This window comes from Megascapheus bottae, chromosome 21 (genome assembly GCF_031878675.1).
Source record: "Megascapheus bottae isolate mThoBot1 chromosome 21, mThoBot2.hap1, whole genome shotgun sequence".
Lineage (NCBI taxonomy): Eukaryota > Metazoa > Chordata > Mammalia > Rodentia > Geomyidae > Megascapheus > Megascapheus bottae.
Genome location: NC_143529.1, coordinates 33,122,640 through 33,135,236, shown reverse-complemented (window position 1 = coordinate 33,135,236; position 12,597 = coordinate 33,122,640). Strand labels below are relative to the sequence as shown.

Here is a 12,597-nt window from a genome sequence, read left to right as displayed (position 1 = left end):
ATCAGAAAACCAGAAGTGGCGCTGTGGCTCAAGGGGTAAGGTGGTAGCCTTGAGCTGAAGAGCTGAGGGACAAGGCCCAAGCCCAGAGTTTAAGCCCCACAACTGACAAAAAAAAAAAAAGTTCTAAGGTCCATGTGCTGGTGTCTCATTCCTACATCCTAGCAACAAAGAAGGAAAGAAAGCTGAGATTTGAGGATCAGGGTTCCAAACTAGCCTGGGAAGGAAAGTCTGTGAGACTCTTATCCTAATTAATCACCATAAAGTTCAGAAGTGGTAAAGCACTAGACTTGAGCCCAAAAGCTCAGGGACAGCATCCTGGCCCTCAGTTCAAGCCTCAGGACTCACACACTCACACACTCACTCTCTCTCTCACACACACACACACACACACACACACACACACACACACACACACACACACACATATGTGTGTGTGTGTGTGTGTGTGTGTGTGTGTATGTGAGTTGAGTTGTAAAGGTTTTCCTGTTTATGCCTGTTTAGAAAAAAAAACATGAAGTATTGCCAGGTGCTAGCGGCTCACACCTATGATCCTAACTACTCAGGAGGCTGAGATCTGCCAGCCTGGGCAGCAAAGTCTAAGAGACTCATCGCCAATTAACCAGCAAAAAGCCAAAAGAGCTGTAGCTCCAATAGTAGAGCACCAGTCTTAAGTGGAAAAAGCCAAACAAGAGCATAAAGCACAGAGATCCAGCCTCAGCATCATAAAGAATTAAAGAATAAATCAACAAAGAAAAAAAATAAAAGAAATCTTTGCAAAAACCTATGGAGTAGCAATAAATGACTACTTCATGTTATGGAGTTTGGGCAACTATTTACACTGATTATATTTTCATTTGTTTTGTAGGGTGGATCTACGACATCACTCAAAAATACGATTTTTCCTTCTATATATGTGGTTTGCTTTACATGGTAGGAATACTCTTTTTACTCATCCAACCATGTATTGGAATTATAGAACAATCCAGAAGAAAACACATAGACGACGCACGTGTGTGAGAGTCCATTTGCATTTCCTCTCTGATTTTATTAGCCGCATGCCTGCCTACCTCATCAAGAGCCTGACCATGCAGGGTTGGTTTGTAGGATCGAGCAGGGTCACTTGTAAGGTCACTGTTCGGGCTGCCATTGTAAGTGGCAGTGCCAGGCCACCTATCAGGGACCATGTAAGTTTTAGAGATGATCATGTTTATACCCTGTTACATAACCGATACCGATACCCTCCTGTGAACATTCTCTCTCGTCCTCTACAGGGACTAGGCTAGGAGCTACAAAGACATGGAGAATGGAAGCTTTCTGACCCAACAGGTGAAAGGAACTAAATTGTATGTTTCCACAAAATACAGGAAGAACTGGGTTTCTGAAGTCAATTATTACAGGGAGTTACTGATATTCCATAAAACAAAGGCAGGCCTTAATTTTAAAGACAATCCATTTCACTTCAAGAAACATGGTTTATATTTTTATTTCCAGTTCTGGGGCTTGAACTCAGGGCCTGGGCACTGTCCTGGGGTTTTTTCAAGGTTAGAGCTCTACCACTTGAGCCACAGCACCACTTATGGCTTTTTTTTGTGTTTTTGGTACCAAGGAATCGAACCCAGGGCTTCATGCATGCTAGCCAAGCACTCTACAATTAAACCACACTCCCAGCCTCATGGTTTAAATTTTTTATGAAAGCATTCTGCAACTAGGGGGTATAAATCTTCCTCTTAAGAGACAGCATTGGCTATCGTGTATTTCAATTATCCAGTCGTAAAAGATGACTTCAGCTGGGCGCGGTGGCTCATGCCTGAAATCCTAGCTACTCAGGAGGCTGAGATCTGAGAATCATGATTCAAAGTCAACCCTGGCAAAAATGTCTGTGATACTCTTGCTGTGGCTCGAAGTGCTCAGGGACACCCAAGTTCTGAGTTCAACCCCACAATCAAAATAATAATAATAATAATAATAATAATAATAATAAAAAGATAAATTCTCTGATAAATTCAGTCTTAAGCAGAATTTTCATGAGCTGGGCTTTGGTGGCTCACATCTATAATCCTGGCCATTTATGAGGCTGAGACCTGAGGGTTTTGATTTGAAGCCAGTCCTGACAGATGATTAACCATCAAAATACTGGAAATGGAGGCACGGCTCAAATGGTAGAATGCCAGTCTTGCACACAGAAATCTCAGCGAGAGCATGAGGCCCTGAGTTCAATCCCCAATACTGTCACACATGCACACACACACACACACAACTTCATAAAAGTTAACATGAATCAAGCTGGGCACGGTGGCTCATGCCTGTATTCCTGGCTACTCCGGAGGCTGAGATCTGAGGATCAAGGTTTAAAACTAACCCTGGAACAAAAGGACCTGAGACTCGAATCTGCAGTTAAACTCTAGAAAACGGGAAGTGGGGTGGTAGCCTTGAGTTGGAGAGTTCAGGGACAGCGTCCAGGCCGAGTTCAAGACCGAAGACCCACACACACAAAAAAAAGGTAACATAGGTCATAGCCTTCCCACCTGTATTTTACCCACAACCATTGAATCAAGGGCTATAATTCAAGTACTTCTAGTCATGTCATTGGCCTGTGTCTTTAAATTAGTTCTCCTGCCCCATGAGTATAATAGAAAACTCACTGCTGGCTACATATGACATGTGAAGCTGGTGGCTGTTTTTTTTTTTAAAGGGTGTTGCTAATCCAGTTGTCAGACAACCTGTGAGGGCAGTGAGTGGGAGGCCTTCAGACTGGGTGTCTGCAATTGACACTTGGGTGCTGGTGGCACATGGCCCATCTCGAGTATCTCCTGCTGTATAGATCAGTCAGTTGCCTGAGCTCAGCAAGACTTTAAAATAGTTCTCTTCATTGATTTCCTATGTCTGTGACCTATATATACGTGTCTTTGTCTGAGAAGTCTATTTTTCTAAGCCAAACACTTTTCAGACTGCAGAATATTCTTCCCAGAAGCATTTTGAAATTTCTGGCTGCCTTACTTGTTTATACACATCTTAAAGCTAGGCAAGTTTCTATTTATGGGGTCGGGGCAGAGCTGAGTGGTAAATCTAAGCATGTGCCAAGGCCCTGGGCTCTATCCCCAGCACCAGCAAACAAGAAATCAATATTCCAAATGTGCTTATCACACAAAACAAATCTCTTAGTATCCTGGCAGTGTTAATGGGCCAAATGTATCTAAAATGACTATAGCATATTCTCAGTTATCCTGGTAGTCAGAAGCAGGAATACTCCTAGCAATCAGAATCACAAACCTAGACTGACTACAAGTGTTATTTCAGCCAGCAGTTTAGTTCAACTGTACTAAGTCTGACCTGGATGTTGAAAAAAGGATTCAATGAACAAATTTTCTTTGGCAGCTTCTCTAATACTCTCTAAAGTCTAATGGGGGTGGGAATAATAGAACCCAAATAACAATAAGCAGCAGCTATGAGAACAGAGATGAAAGCACTTCTCATAAATATACTAGAGCTGGATACTAGTGGCTCTCACCTGTAACCATAGCTGCTCAAGAGGCTGAAATCTAAGGAACATTATTCAAAACCATCCCAGGTAGACAAATCTGTGAGCCTCTTAGCTCCAGTTAATCACTGAAAGCCAGAGGTGCACTTGTGGCTCAAGTGGTAAAGCACCAAGCCTTCAGCAGAAAAGCTACTGGACAGTGAACATCTAGGCCCTGAGTTCAAGCTCTAGTACTGGCACACACACACACACACACACACACACACACACACACACACTACACTTGATATTAGCTCCAAAAATGTTGAGAATTGCCTGTGCATTATTACAGAAGAAAAACTACATGCCATACTCCCATCTGGTTTAACCCATGACAAATCTTAAACCCTAAAGCAATGCTGTGTATACATATGATGATGATGGTTGGATGATGCCCTGATGTTTTGTCAACAGTCTGTTTCATTACACTTATTCATCTGACTATACCACATTCATTGTTAAATGTTTTGAGGTGCTCGAGCCAGTTTGCTTGGCTGTTCCCCTCTCATTATGCATCAGACATTCTAAACTTTTGATCTAGTGACCTACCTTTAATTACATCCTTGTTACAGGTGTCCCATTTGTACAACTTTTCTGGCTTCCTGTGTTCGTGGCAGTAATGGCTTTGGACTTGAGGTCCCCATGGGATAAAGATAGACTGTTTGTAGTATTTGTATCACCGTTAGGATAATAATATAAAGGACCACAGGAAAGGTTTCCTGTTTGTGTTCTTGTCCACAGGGCTCTGGACACACTTCCAAAGGGTTAGTTGTGTATTTATATCATGTGCTTTAGAGTTGGTTCTTCCTAGACTCAAGTGATTTTTATTTAAATATAACTAAATAAAATTTGTCCTCTTTAAAGGTGGTCAGTGAGTTTTTATATAGGAAAAATATTTGGAGAAGGACTGTAAAGGGAAAGCTACTAAATGTAGTGATTATAAATTATTTTATCTGCAATCAGATAACTTTTCTTCTTGGTGGTACTGGGTTTGAACTCAGAACCTTCTGATCACTAGGCAAGCACTCTACCACTTAAGTCATACCTCCAACTTCCATACTGTGGGATTTATGAAATTACTTTGAAAAAAGAAAAAGATTAATTCTATATGGCATTAGAACATAGTTTAGATTTTTGCTGGTTTTTTTTTGTTGTTGTTTTTTATTTTGTTTTATCAGTCATGGGGCTTGAACTCTGGGCCTGAAGCAATGTTTCTGAGCACTTCAGCTCAAGGCTACTGCCCTACCCCTTGAGCCACAGCGCCACTTCTGTTTTTCTAGTGGTTAATTGGAGATAACAGTCTCAGGGGCTTTAGTGCCCAGGATGGCTTTGAACCTCAATCCTCAGATCTCAGCCTCCTGAGAAGTTAGGATTACAGATGTGAGCCACTGTGCCCAGCAGAACATAGTTTTTAATATATTATTCTAAAAACGAAAGCATAAGGCCAGGTACCAATGGCTCATGTCTGTAATCCTAGCTGCTCAGGAGGCTGAAATCTGAGATTATGGTTTTAAGCCAATCCAGGCAGAAAAGTCGGTAAGACTCTTATCTCCAGTTACCAAAACACCAGAAGTGACGTGGTGGTCAAGTGGTAGAGTTCTAGCCTGAGCACAAAAGCTCAGGGTGTTTAAGACCCAGGACCAAGATACACACACACACACACACACACACACACACACACACACACACTCACAAATAAGAGCAAAAAGCTGGACTGAAGGCATGGTTTATATGTGAGATCTGTAGCTATGAGTACTGGCAACAGGTAAAATACATTTAATACACATCTGATAGTTTCTGTTATTAATAATACAAGTTTGTACATGATAGAAGATTCCTGAGAAATAACAAGAAAATGAATGATGGTTGGCTCTATAGAAAAATTGATGGATGAGGTGGCTCTTGTTTATATCTTTATGCATACAATTTTACTTAAAATTAATTAAATCAGAATTAATTTATAGAAATAAAAATGTCAATTTAAAAACTGCATTGAAAATTATTTTAATTGTAGCTACCTAGGCCTGTTTAAAGAAATGGAATCTTATAGAATGTAGGACAAATCTGCCTTCTAAATAAGTTTAGCAATTGATTTTTTTTTTTTTTCTGGTTGTAGGGCTTGAACTCAAGGCCTGGGCACTGTCCCTGAGCTCTTTCATTCAAGGCTATCACTTTGAGCTGGTTTTTGAGTGGTTAACTTTGAGTCTCACAAAGACTTTTCTGCCCTGGCTGGCTTTGAATTGTGATCCTCAAATCTCAGCTTCCTGAGCAGCTAGGATATTTTAAATGTGAGCCACTGGCACCTGGCAAGTTTTTTTTTTTTTGTTTATTTTGAGAAACAGTTACACTCTAAACCAGGTTACCCTCAAATTTGATCTTTCTGAGCTGGGATTACAGACATGCATATTCATGCTGGCTCAAGTGATTTGTATATGTACTAACTGGAGATTCCCTCAACATATTCAAGAGCAAAACATTCCAAGCAATTTCAACTGTTCATCCTGCCTCACATTATTTCCTTTCATATAGGACTGTGGTCTGTGATTTACCTATAGAGTGTTCACAGTGTTTCAGATTTAATTCATCTAAATCATTCACCTTGCCTACACTTTTCCAATCAAAGTATGTGAACTGGAGCCTAGGGCAGGCAGGTGGTGCCAGGGTCCCTGACTTCTCCTGTCATGTGTACAGAAGTAAACTAGTGTTATATCAACCAAAGAGTGGCTGTAATAACAAAGCTAAATTTTAGTTGGAAACTATGAAATAAGTGAAACTGTAGCGGATAACACTAAAGACTCAAAAACATTTTTCAACATGACCACCAGAGGTTCATGCCTGTAAGGCTCAGATCTGAGGATCGTGGTTCAAAGCCAACCTGGAAGAAAAGTCTGCAAGACTCCATCTCCAGTTAACTAGCAAAAAGCCATTAAGTGACTATGAGGTATTGAGTTCCTACTGCTTTACAGAATGCAGTATGTTAAAATGCTTACTATGTGTGGCTTTCTAGGCACAGGCAGACAACAGATGGAAGCTGCTCTTAGTATTTCTAAGGTTACTCCAACTCAGAGTATGAACATAAATCTGTGGCTCTAAGAATTTTTGAGTAGGCAGAGCAAATTTTCCAACTAAAAATAACTTTCCCTGGTGGGAAAACCATGTTTTCAAGAACATGATCAGCAGGAAATGAAGTCTCTGTGGCTCCCAACCCCAAAAGCTCCTAGTTGCACCCCAGTATGTGGACACTTGCTTTTCAAGAGAAAATACAGCTGGGTGCTGGTGGCTCACTCCTATAATCTTAGCTACTTAAGAAGCCGGGATTTAAGGATGAAGGTTCAAAGCAAGACTGGGTAGGAAATTCCATGAGAATTTTATTTCCAAGTAACCACCAAAAATCCAGAAGTGCAGTTGTGACTCAAGTAGTAGAGTAGCAGGCCTTGAGTGAAAAAGCTAAAGGACAATGCCTTGGCCCTGAGTTTAAGACTAAGTACTGGAAGAAGAGGGGGGAAGGAGGAAGAGGAGGAGGGGGAGAAGGGAAAGAGATGTGAAGCTGAGGTGCTTCACTTTGTAGAATGACTTCATCACGTTGATAAGCCTGTGACTGAAGGTGAGTGTTGCTGCAGTGTGGTAGCACTTAGTTCCCACTTGACTTGTTTATTGCTAGTCCTGGGGCTTGGACTCAGGATCTGGACACTGTCCCCGAGCCTCTTTGTGCTCAAGGCGAGAGCTCTACCACTGGAGCCAAGCAACACCACTTCCAGCCTTTTCTGTGATTGTGGTACAAGGGAATCAAACCCAGAGCTCCATGCATGCTAGGCAAGCACTCTACCACTAGGTATATCCCGGACCCTGCCCGATATATTTTTTACACCCAACTATTGAAACCAACTCTTCAGAGTTGAAAGGCTGGAGTCATCTAAAGTGGCATACATCTGTAGTCCCAGCTATTTGGAAGATTTTTTTTTTTTTTTTTTTTTGCCAGTCCTGGGTTTGAGCTCAGGGCCTGAGCACTGTCCTTGGACTTTCTCAAGGCTAGGGCTCTACCACTTGAGCCTCAGCACCACTTCTGGCTTTTTTCTATGTATGTGGTACCGAGGAATCGAACCCGGGTCTTCATGCATGCTAGGCAAGCACTTTAACCACTAGGTCAAACTCCCGGCCCCTATTTGGAAGATTTCTTAAGCTACCAGGAAAAACCTTTTAAGTTCAGCAGTTTGAAACCAGCCTGAGTAAATGGTAAGCCCTATCTTTTTTTTTTGCCAGTCCTGGGCCTTTGAACTCAGGGCCTGAGCACTGCCCTTGGGCTTTCTCAAAGCTAGCACTCTATCACTTGAGCCACAGCACCACTTCCAGCTTTTTTCTATGTATATGGTACTGAGGAATTGAACCTGGGTCTTCATGCATGCTAGGCAAGCACTCTACCACTAGGCCAAACTCCCAGCCCCCAAGCTCTATCTTTTGAAAAGAAAAATAGCCAGAATGGAAAAGCTTGGCTTTTTACTTACACTGTATTTTGTTAGTACAAACTGAAGATGAACAACATTAAAACTCAGAATAAAAACTAGTGTGCTTGTTTCATGTTTGTAGATTGTTTTTAGAGGACCAGTGAGCACTGTCTCAAGAAGCTCACCAAACACGTAAAATCTAGGGTACTGTCGGTCCCTGCCCCTTCCAAAAATAATAATTTCAGCCTAACTTCTTGGGCCAACTCAGAAAAATAAGCATTTTGGATTCTATGTTAGGGGGTTAATGCATGTCAGATGTCAACCTTGTCAGGAAAAAAAAAGTAGTGAAAGTTGACACTATGCAAAATAATATTTTTCAGTCTACAAATTATTCACATTTGCTGTTGTCAATATTTTTGGGCTAGGGGCATAGCCCCTGGAGCTATGTAGAGTACTTGCCTAGCATTCATACATGATTTTGATTCCCCCAAAATAAAAATAGTGTAATAAGTCAATTGACCTTACAATATTTGAACCATCAGAAAACTTTGATATTTTATTTTTGACCATTTCAATGGTAAATGGTAACAGGAGAAACACAGCAGACCAAAAGATGAGAAAGGACAAGGTCGTAAAATGCTGTGACATTTCAGAATGAAATGTTACATCCATCATAAACAAGCAGATTTATCCATCCATATGAAAGCTCTCAAGCGGCGGCGTGAGGTCCATGCAGCCTGTGCTGCTGCAGGGATGAGAGGCTAGGAGCACATGGCAAACAAGGTGGCAGAGGTGGCAAAGCCTTTCCACCCCTGCTGCTGCTGCTGACAGACGCAATGTTAGGTCCATGACACTGTTTGAAATTCTGACAAAATAGTAAAGTAGTATAGTACAACAATACACATTACACTGTAGTATCATAGTGTTTTAAAATGCCCTTATTTGTGCTCATACCTACTGAATAACAACTAGTGGTCAGATTAGCATACTCCTGGTATTAACCTATAAAACCACAGCCAACCAGGCCTTGAGTGAAGAGGACACCCAGGGAGGAGAAAAAGGAGGCCTTGCTCAGCACAGGGTGGGCCTGGCCACCCTGCACCAGCTTATCATTCTTCAGGGTACAGGACAAGACCTAGATCTGTCAGCGACTAAGGCTTTGCTCTAGCTGGATGGAAAGCCTCATCTATGAGGAAGCACACGGCACCCCACAGCACCCCTCCACACAGGAGTCACTGGAAACCCGGGCCTGAATTGGACCTCCAATGAGAAGCAGTGAAGGCTAACGGCAGGAACTCAGGTTGGTATATTTTAGAAGGTGATTAAAATTAAAGATTAAAATCTGGTGTGAGCCGCGGCACTGTGCATGCATAACATGTGTGAGGACCTGGGGTTAGCCTCTGCCCACATAAAAATAAAATCTGGTACCATGTCATGAGAAAGGGTATCAATGTTTGTGAAGTTATGCACCTTCTATCTGGTGAAGATAATGTAACCCTTCCATTAATCACAATAAAAATTATAAAATAAATAATAAAATAAAATCTGGTTTGATATTTACTCCTGTAAATATCTAGAAGTTTTAGATCTAGAAGTTTTAGAAAACACCCATTTTCTAAGAGAGTCTAAAGCAGGCACAGCTACTTGAAAGATCAGAAGATCACCTGAGCCAAGTTGGACAAGGTAATGACCCATGGTGTCAGATGTTTCAGAAGGTCTCGAGTGGGAGAAAGACCAAAGCTGCTGGGCAAGCACAAAGGGGCTTTGCTCTTGTGACCTCAAGGAATCATTACTTTATTTGCTGCTTCAGATTCAGTATCTGGGGATGATTAATCATCATGGAAGGGCAGGGAGAAAGAATTTGTACACAGTCTTCCTAGTGAGGTAGAATTTTTGTCCTCATACTGTCTAGTGGTTCATGCCTGTAATCCTTGTTAGTCAGCAGGCTGAGAACAGAGGATCATGTTTCAAAACTAGTGTGGGTAGAAAAATCCATGAGACTTATCTCCAAGAAACCAAGTGGAGCTGTAGTTAAAGTGGCATAGGGCTAGCCTTTAGCACAAAAGCTCAAGAACAGCAGCCACGCCCTGATTTCAAGTCTCAGGACCAGAACAAAACAGCAACAACAACAAATATATTGTTGTGCTGGGCATTGGGGGGCTCACGACTGTAATCCTAGCTACTCAGGAGGATAAGATCTAAGGATCATGGTTCAAAGCCATCCTAGGCTGGAAAGTCCATGAGAGTCTTTTTATTTATTTATTTTTTTGGTGGTCCTGGGTCTTGAATTCTGGGCCTGGGCCTGAGCTCAAGGATACCACCCTAACCCCTGAGCCACAGCGCCACTTCCGGTTTTTTAGTGGTTAATTGGAGATAAGTCTTAGCTGGCTTTGAACCACAATCCTCAGATCTTCAGCCTCCTGAGTAGCTAGGATCACAGGCATGAGCCACTGTGCCCAGCTCACAATAATCTTTTCTCCAGTTAGCCACATACATACACACACAATGGTAGTGCACCATCCTTGAAGGAAAATGCTAAGGGACAGATCCCCTGAACCGAAGCCCCCAAATATCTTTTTATCCTAGCTACTCAGAAAAAGTGAGACTTGGACAATCTCACTTTAAAGCCAATGAAGGCAGAAAAGTCCTTGAGATTCCAACTCCAAATTAACCAGCAAAAAGCTGGATTGGAGATGTATGTAGCTCAAATGGTAGAGTACCAGTTGAGCAAACCAAACAAACAGGCACAAGCAAGCTCTGAGTTTAAACCCTAGTACTGCCAAAAAAAAAAAAAAAAAAATCCCTATTACAAAAGTAATAGCTGTCTCCATTGGGGAAGATATATTAAGCATGAATGCCAGAAGTTACAGCGCCTCCTACCGGCAGGACCCCAGCAATTTCCCAGTGCCCCCTCCCAATGCTTAGATAAAACATGTAATAAAAATCTGCTAAGAATCCTTTATTGCTTGTTTACACATAGTAGAACACTCTTGTGGTTCAAGCATGGCCCTGAGTGGCCAGGTTCTGCTGCGTTCATGTGCAAATCTTCTGTGCTGTCTGAGTGACTCTGGAATCAGCAAACTCCCCGCCTGTAGGAAAACGTGTCCCTAATGGTGTTTCTCCCTTTGGCCTCCCCGTCTCTGTTTCCTTGTACCGAGCTGCGGGTGGAGCTGGAGTTTGTTGGTGAGGAATATGTGTCTCCAGCCCTGGTCCTTGGCCAGGGCTCTCATGTCAGGCGTGATGGAGTCACAGGCTGAGCGGACAATCTTCTCCCACAGCTTGTCCGACATGCACAGCTGCGGGTGGAAAGGGCCAGACCTGGTTAGAGCATGCGTGCTTCAGGAAACGTCACTCAACAGAGTGGCCAGCAAGCTCCCGCCGCCTGCAGGATGGACACTGGGAAAGATCCTGAGTGAAAGACAGGAGTGCCAGCCACAGGAGTTTTTTTTCCCAACACAAATACATACACACATCTCTAGGCAATTTCATTCAGGACATGAGATGAGACAGATGCAGGGAGTATGGTCACCCAGCATGCATTTATCACCCACACAACAGAAGCTGACAACAATCCCCTGGCCCCACAGTGCTGGGGAGGTGACACTGCTAAATTGAGCCACTGTATATCAATTGTGAATTTTGTTTGATTGATATCTGCAGTGCTGTGGATCAAAGCTAGCATCCTACATGTGCAAGGTGAATGCTCCAACACTGAGTTCTTTCTGAATCCTGGGCTTGCGCAGTTGACAGCTTCACACACTAGGAGCTACTAGGGTAAACTACAGCGAAGATTCTACACCCTGGGTCTAGAATATTCCATCTGCAAGTTTTGCTCCAAGTTCTCTACGTGTGGGACATGGCACCAAGCACTAGAGAAGAACAAAGGATTCTTCTGTCTTGTCCAGGAACAGGGAAAAGCATGGTCATGCAGGAATGATGCTCAGTGAAGTGCTTTCTGGGACCAGGGGTGGGGGGGTGGGGGGGCGTTTTCTGCAAGGACCATGAAGATAAGGCTTTTCGAGACCTCTCTAGCCCTAGGTGATTTTGCAAGACAAGATTTGGGCCTCCTTCCATGTTCTAAGCTGCTAAAATTCAGCTTCCATTTATCCACATTACTTTTTAGTTGACAACAGTAATCACATTAGCGATTCTTGTTCATCCTTTGCTATCAAATGGAGACCGCTGGGGGTGGGGCTGCAGCTCAGGGGTAAAGCTCTTATTTAAAGTACTGATTCTGTTTGTTACCTCCAACCTTCATAAGGTAAATGTATGCAAGAATGGGGATATCCGTAGGTGCTAGGGTATTTGGTGTCACTTGCAGCAGCTCCAGGTAATAAAGACAGGTGCTGTTAGAAGGATTCCACGGGGGCCTCAGAGTCGGACAGGGTCCTGGACCCGGCGTCCTGGTGTATTGGAGGAAGTGAATCACCAGCCTCATTTCCCTTACACCTCTTCTATTATATGGTTGTCACATGTAAGAATCCAGAAGTGGAGGGAGAGCCAGGCCAAGTTGGGGACATTAGGTAGCTCACAGTTCCATTGTATTCCTAGTGCAAAGATAGTTCCTCTGTAAGGATGTGCCAGTCACCCAGGGAGCTGTCTTCCCTTACATGCAGGCATGAATAGGTAAATAAGCAA

At 42.8% G+C, this 12,597-nt stretch overlaps 2 protein-coding genes across 5 annotated transcripts in view; one reads left to right on the top strand and one right to left on the bottom strand.

Annotated features, from left to right (window-relative positions):
* Slc16a14 (solute carrier family 16 member 14) overlaps positions 1-2,409 on the top strand; it is a 31,348-nt gene extending 28,939 nt beyond the window's left edge. For both annotated transcript variants that reach the window (XM_090354992.1, XM_090354991.1), the window contains one exon: positions 866-2,409. In XM_090354992.1, the coding sequence (XP_090211118.1) occupies positions 866-1,017 (152 nt within the window). In that variant the 3' untranslated portion in view covers positions 1,018-2,409. The remainder of the gene's footprint in view (positions 1-865) is intronic.
* An 8,492-nt stretch (positions 2,410-10,901) lies between these two features.
* The window catches only part of Fbxo36 (F-box protein 36), a 63,268-nt gene continuing 61,572 nt past the window's right edge, over positions 10,902-12,597 (bottom strand). For 2 of the 3 annotated variants that reach the window (XM_090354993.1, XM_090354995.1), the window contains exon 4: positions 10,902-11,255. In XM_090354993.1, coding sequence (XP_090211119.1) covers positions 11,067-11,255 — 189 coding nt within the window. In that variant the 3' untranslated portion in view covers positions 10,902-11,066. The remainder of the gene's footprint in view (positions 11,256-12,597) is intronic. The other variant, XM_090354994.1, reaches the window with a different exon arrangement.